The sequence below is a fragment of the Oryzias melastigma genome, linkage group LG13 (assembly GCF_002922805.2).
Source record: "Oryzias melastigma strain HK-1 linkage group LG13, ASM292280v2, whole genome shotgun sequence".
Classification (NCBI taxonomy): domain Eukaryota; kingdom Metazoa; phylum Chordata; class Actinopteri; order Beloniformes; family Adrianichthyidae; genus Oryzias; species Oryzias melastigma.
In genome coordinates, this window is record NC_050524.1 from 13,442,963 (window position 1) to 13,450,149 (window position 7,187).

Here is a 7,187-nt window from a genome sequence, read left to right on the forward strand (position 1 = left end):
ATCCTTTACAATGCAATACATTATGCTTTAAAATTATAAACATATTTACTTTTTTTTTTAAAGAAATCCAATATAAAACACATTATCAAGCACGTTATAAAGCAAATGGAATATAAAACATATTAAACACATTATAAAACTAATACAATATAAAACACATTTACCAATTTATAAAAGCAAAACAACAGCACAAAAATAAACATGTTTACAATTTAAAATAATTTTAATTTGATATTGCTTTGAGCACTTTTTTATTTTTATTTTTATATTTACTTTTTTTCGTTCAAGCTTGTTATGGTACCCAAGCTTTCCTAGAACTTGCTGTGACATCACTACCGATGTGTGTCAAAGACAATGGCAGACGTGGCATTAGAGAGCGCTCACTGTAGTTTTGAGATTGAAAAAAAAGAAAAAAACGACTATGTTGACGATGAAATTAGTCCTCCACTATTTTAATAATTGTGACTAATCGACTAATCGTGGCAGCTCTACTGTTTACAGGTGAATTTAAGACACTAATCATTCTTTTTTAATTTTTAACCCAGGGGTTCATTTATTTTATTTTGAAAAAATTGTTTGAAATCCCAAAAGAAATATTATATTATGTGTATGGAAAATGTTGATTTGTGCTTGTCGGTTTCTGCCTCCTCATAGCTGTTGCATGCGCTTTGAGCTTCCTCTACACTCATCTCATCCTCTGTTGCTCCTGCTTCTCACTCTTGTTTGGGACAGATCTTCACACAGAGTCTGTGTGTGTTGGGATGCTGGATTTCAACAGTTCCCTCTTTGCATGCAAACTAGAATAGAAGTAGACTTGTAGCTTTTCTATCTAAAGAAACCCATTTTTTAATTTTCTCTCTTTCTGTTTTGGTTAAACGTTAATTTTATTTTATATCTGATTTCAGTACAATTAAAGCCTGAGAAAATCCTACCCGAAGGTAAGTTGTAGTAATCTTTTTGCCTGTTAGAAACTGTGGAAGGGGGAGGAGCTAAGACCACGGGCACCAAAGTTTCTTGGTTTTTCTTGTCTTTTTTCACAACTGCCCCTAAAATCCGTTTAACAAGAGAACTGGAACTCCCAGCATCCTGACTAGATATCAGCATTGTCCGTGAAGAGCTGAACGCCTCATTAATGCTCCTATCAATTTTTCATAATCATGCGCTGATGTGTGCACTCACTAATGCATTGTTAAATGCAATTTCATTACATGCAGCAAGCCTGGAGCCTCATACAGAAATCTGTCAGGTCTTTTATTTCTTTGTTTGGGTTGCAGACACGGAGAGGAGCAGGGATCAGACCAAGCTAGTAGTTGGAGTTGTGCTGGGCCTCCTCGTCGCCACCGTGCTCATTGGCCTGGCATACTGGCTTTACTTGAAGAATTCCAAGTAAGAAGTTTATTCAGCCTTTCTGGATGTCAGTTAATCTTCCTAAAGTTCTTACATTTCTGTGTAATCTTGATCCTGGGGGAAACAGTTTTGGGTATCAGAACAAAATATTACAAAAGCAAATCCTTATCTCCTCTTAAAGTGGAACTTCAGGAAAAAAATGTTTTCCACACCCTGGATTATGGAGCGCATCATCAATGAATTGTCTGTTTTCTTACTTGTGTCATGTATAAAGGAAAACAAACTAAAAAGCATATTTAAAACAAGACTAAAGAGTCAGAGATAAGTCAATTCGACTACAAATATTTGCGACGTCCAAGATTGCTGATTCACCATTTTTATAAATATAGTAGAGTGTAGTAAAATATTATCCAAATGTTATCTGGCGACGATAATGAAATGTAGATTATTGTTGGATTTTAAGTTTACGGACTAAAACAAAGCCTGTCACCGGAAGTAAACACATCTCAGTGTCTGTGAAGCTTCCGGTTTTCAAAATAAAACCAGTGAGAGCTTTTATCCATCCAAAAACTGAGACTGAAGTTCCACTCACTGACATAACTTCTAAAAAAATGAATTGGCTTTATCACCAGAGCTTTGGCTCCAGTGTTTTGGTTATGGTAACTCTTCAACAGCTGACACGATTAACGAAACTCCAGCTTATTCGGAAGGAGATAAACGCAGCCTCGGCTGCTGAAATGCGGATGTAATCGACGTGAATCAGCTAATTCTGCCGTGTAAAAAATACTTTTTTCATTCGGACTCTGCACCAATATGTGATGCTTAGAACGTAAAATGTTGAAGAACTTTGAGGATAGAAAACTATGGAGAGAATTTTCAGGATTTGTTGTTAAACGATCCAAAACAAGAATGATTTTTTATGATTTTTATGTTGTTTATGTTACTGCTGAACTTAACCAGAAGGTAGACTTAAGGTAGTAAAGGTACTAGAGGTTGAAAAATCCCACAAGAACGACTTAAAATCACCAAAAATAGAATTTTCTCCCAAATGGGTCTTTAAAAAGCCATAATATAAGAGCAAGTTTTACTTTCCTGCACGTTCTTTATCTTCGACATTTTTTTAGAAGAAATTATGTTTCCTTTTTTTGCTACAAGGTGATTTGTGATCTTTGTTGCATTTGTTTGTGCACAGCTTTTCTAAACCATCAAAAACTATCACAGAAAAGTAAATCAATAAATAACAAGCATAAGAACCTTTAAAATAATTGAGATAATAAGCCGTTCTCTGCAGTCTCTCTGAACCAAACTGCTGGGATGTGGAATCCCAAACATCGGGAGCAGGTGTTAAATTTTTCAGGCGACGTGGAGCTGTGGGTCAAGTTTACAACGCTGTTCAATTTTAGATGCGCCGTCGCAGCGTGGCACGCCCTGCCTGGTGAGAGGATTTCATGGTCAAAAGTGAGGCTGTTGATGGCTGGAACAGAACGCTGCCAACTGATGGGCCTGTTTTCTCCTTGTGCTCTAATTTAATTAAATTCAAGATTAATCCTTAATCTGGAAAGTGTAAAAAATACTCTATTTTTAATTACTTTTTGAAAATAAAAATTAATGGAGCCCTTTATTTCTTAAATGTTCAAGTTCACATAATTGGTTTCCATTATTGATTTTCTTTATTAAAGCAACATTAAACTTAGTGCACATCGTTATCCAAAGCAGCCCACACATTTATTACGATTCACCAAACTTTTGTATCTGTAGTCCACATCAGTTCTTCAGTGTGGATTTTCAAAATAAAAGTGTGCACCTTACAGAGAAGACATACATGAAATAATAGTAAAATATAAGTAAAAGCTACCTGGTGATTTTTTTTATTTTTTATTTTATGTTTGTTCCCCCACTTTAAAAGATGAGAGAGGTCTCTAATTTTCATCATAGGTATACCTCAACCATAAGAGACAAAATAAGATAAAAATTCAAGAAAATCATATTGTCTGATTTTTAAAGAATTTATTTGTAGATTATGGTGTAAAATAGTATTTGGTCACTAATAAAAGTTTATCTCAATACTTAGTACTTAATACTTAGTTACATAACCTTTGTTGGCAATTATATCACAAGGTTTTCACAAACTGTTGGTGGTATTTTGGTCCATTCCTCCATGCAGATCTCCTCTAGAGCAGTGATATTTTGGGGCTGTCGCTGGGCAACACAGACTTTCAACTCAATCCAAAGATTTTCTGAGCTCAATCTGGAGACTAGCTAGGCCTCTCCAGGACCTTGAAATGCTTTTAACGAAGCCACTCCTTCATTACCAGTGCAGTGTGTTTGGGATTGTTATTTAAAGATCCAGTTTTTTACTTTGATTAAAAAAAAATTAAACAAATGTGTTTTTACATTTCTGTGGCATTTTTCCATGATGGAGAACATGTAAAAAGTAAATTAAGCTTAAAATTACATTTCTTATTATTTATTTATTGAAGTCATTATGAATCCGGTGGAGACAAAAGAGATATGATGAAAGGAATTGTGGGGGTGGGGTTACTCTGCACCAGTGGCCCCGCCCACAACTCAGAGGCAGCTTTCTAATGAACTTCTGTCACTCTGCAGAAACTATATCCTGGAAAAACTACATAAGTTTTTTAATTTTTACCTAAAAATTGTATAATTGTTATTAAAAGCTTTTTTTAAATTACATCAAAAGACAATTATAGTGGAACTGTGGTTTGGGATTGAATTTTCTCTGATGTGTAAATAATATTGGTATTTCTTATCGTACTTTTTGTTATCTGGTAGGCAAGGAAGCTGGAAGACTGCAGAGAACGAAAACGGAACCTCTGAGGAGGAGAAAAAGCTGGAGGAGAAAGTGGAGAACAGTCAGAAAGCTGAAGTGTAAAGAAGAGGTGTCCATTCTGTAAATGGGGAGTGAGAGGTACATAGTATATAATGACCAACGTATTGTGCTTTTTTGAATTATTCTTTACACATAACATTGGGTTGTTTTTGTCTTTGTCTTCCAGTGAGAACATAGAACTTTTGCACATTTCTGTCCTGAGGGTGGGAATGAGAGTGTGCATTGGGACGAAGACCGCTTGGTTTCAGGGAGACTTCTACAAAAAACAAACATATCCACACATCCCCTATGCTCATCAACTCCTCACCCCTCCATTTATGAAAAGAATAATTAAAAAAAAAAAAACCGAATGGATATTGTGTGTGATATACATAACTCGTCTGCACTACTGAAACCTGTGTAAAACTTGTCTACTTTTAGGATCCATGTCTGTTAGAATGGAACTTTTGGGAAAAGTGTGAAGATTCAGATCTTTTTTTTTTCTTTAGCTGTCTTTAGTTGATGCAAATAAAGTTTAAAGCTAGACCAATTGCCTTCTCTGTAAGGATGTGTAGTTCTGCATTAGTCTGCCCCCACCCCACCCCACCCCACACTCACCTTCCTCACGTCTTATTAGTTAAATCTCGGTGAAGCCACCTCTGCTTCAACATCAGTAGAACGTAGTAGTAAACGTGTTTATTCTCCGCTCTTTAATGTGGTGGAAAAAGTTTTCAAAATTGAGGGGAAATTCCTGAAAGGGCTATGGGTATATTCTTATACTCAGCATTAGTTATAGATGGGGATTTTTCACGTTGCTGGAAGCTGGTGATGTTCACAAACTTCTTTGGTGTTGTATGAATTCACTTTTTTTTGCCTTTGATTGTGTGTAACCAGGAAAGAAAATGGCGGGCAGTGTAGCCTTTTCTTCTACGTACTGTACATTTGACTAAACGACATCGATCGGCTCCTTTTTCATCACTTCTGTTACTTTTTTTGTGTTGCGTCTCCCATGAATTTTTCCGGGGACCTGCAGACATGAAAGGGTAACTATTGGTTTGTGTTCAGGAATGATTGTTTATCACGTAGCCATAACCTCATTTTGCAATCCGGGACGCAGAAAGGACAGGATGCGTGTCTCAAAGTAGCCTTGATATGTATGCCTTCTTTCATTAATCTACCTGTATTGCTTCCATCAGTGATGTGCACTATAGGGTTCATGTTTCAAGCTCTGTGTAGAAAACTATGGAAAACACGCAGCTGTACATGTCACCATCTTTGGTCCATTAGGCGTTTATTGAACTGAAAAATGTAACAAGACCCGGATAAAGTTGTGAAGTGTGTGAATGTAATTTTCTTTCTTTTTTTACGTTTCTTTTTTTTTTTTTTTGCTATTTATATTGTACAAGATTAAATATCCTGCTAGATTTTTTTTGTTTTCGGTTTATTTCAAATGTCGATAAATTGCTTGCTGAAAATGTAATTTGCTTCTGTAGTTTGCTCAGCGTCTAGTCAAATAATACTCCAAGCATGTGATAATCTCAGACCTCCGAGCTTCTGTCTACTTTGTGGGAAAAAACAAACAAAAAAAATCTTAAATTGGAAAAATCGACCAAAGAAAGTGAACATTGCCATGCAAGTATTGTAAATATCTGATGTTTGTTTTTGTACTTTTGTTTAAAATAAAGTGTACATTTGGAAAAGGTATGCTGGTCACAGCTTGCACATTTTTCATCTTGAAATTTTTAATTTTAATACATTTTTCAGGCTTTTTATTATTATTATTTTATTTTTTATATAAATTTTCTAAATAAAATGCTAAATAAATGTAATTAATGCATGAAAAGTAACATTCCATTGACAAAATAATGTTTTCAATTATTTGATAAATTAGAATTACATTATAACTAACGTAAGACTTTAGAAGATTATTAATCTTTTTGTAGAAGTCAAATTTACATTTAAATGGTAAATTTTTTGTCAATTCCAAGTTTCTTTTTTATTTGTATTTAAAATTTTATATACTCTTTCAAGGTAGAAATTACCGTATTTTTATTAAATGTTCTACTGTACTGTTTTTCTTCATTTTAATTTCTATTAAAACATATTTCAATTGAGAGCACTTTACCTTCTTACATAATTCACTTTTGACTTCCTTAATTTGAAAAATGTGTTATAATTTGAGAAATTGGTTTCATCTGTTCTCTTATAAAAATTTAACTCATTTTGTTGTCAACAATGAAAAAGGGAACATATAAATAAGCGTTTAAAAAAAGTTTGATGTTACTTGTTTGCTCTCCAAACTTCCATTACCAAAACAATATAAAAAAAGTAAAAAACTGAAACCAGGTTTTCCCCCAAAAAGTTCAGCTTTTCTTTTTTTATTTGTTGTCTCTGTAGCTAACGCTAGGTTGGATTTTAGCTGCAACAATATTAAAATGCTGGGTCAAAGTAAACAAATGACTTCTTAAAACATTATATTTTTGGTGCTTTGTCAGTATTGGTACCACAACCTAAATTGTAAATATGGTTCCCTTTAAAATAGATAAGAAAACATGATTTGAGAATATAACAAGTTAAATTCAAAGAAAAAAGGATGAAAAAGAAAGTACTTAAAATAAACTCTGGCATAATGATAAACAATCTAAAATTGTACCCATTCCAGGTTACCTGGAGATAATAAGTTGACAGTTGATACATGGGTGAATTTGATACTGAAAATATGTGAACAATTGTGTAATCCAGAAGATATAAAACATTTCATCGTCAGTTTTTGTCTTGATTTGAAGCTGTTGGCTTGTTTAACCAAGTTTTGACAAAAACATACTCGTCACTTTGACATCATGAAGAACTTCATGTCCAGGAAAGTCAGCCCTGGTTACAGCAAATGTTCCAATATCTGTCCATTTTATTATAGTATATTGTTATTTATGTTCGATTTTTTTACCATGCTTTATTATTTAATATTTATCTTAAAATCTTAGTTTTGGGGATTTTTCTTTTTTGTACACTT

General features: G+C 33.9%; 1 protein-coding gene across 2 annotated transcripts in view; it reads left to right on the forward strand.

Moving 5' to 3' along the window:
• The window catches only part of LOC112149837 (CD166 antigen homolog A), a 54,429-nt gene extending 48,548 nt beyond the window's left edge, over window positions 1-5,881 (forward strand). The window contains exons 13-16 of one of the 2 annotated variants that reach the window (XM_024277789.2): window positions 906-938; window positions 1,275-1,386; window positions 4,141-4,276; window positions 4,365-5,881. In XM_024277789.2, the coding sequence (XP_024133557.1) occupies window positions 906-938; window positions 1,275-1,386; window positions 4,141-4,240 (245 nt within the window). In that variant the 3' untranslated portion in view covers window positions 4,241-4,276; window positions 4,365-5,881. The remainder of the gene's footprint in view (window positions 1-905; window positions 939-1,274; window positions 1,387-4,140; window positions 4,277-4,364) is intronic. The other variant, XM_024277790.2, reaches the window with a different exon arrangement.
• Window positions 5,882-7,187: the final 1,306 nt, after the last annotated feature.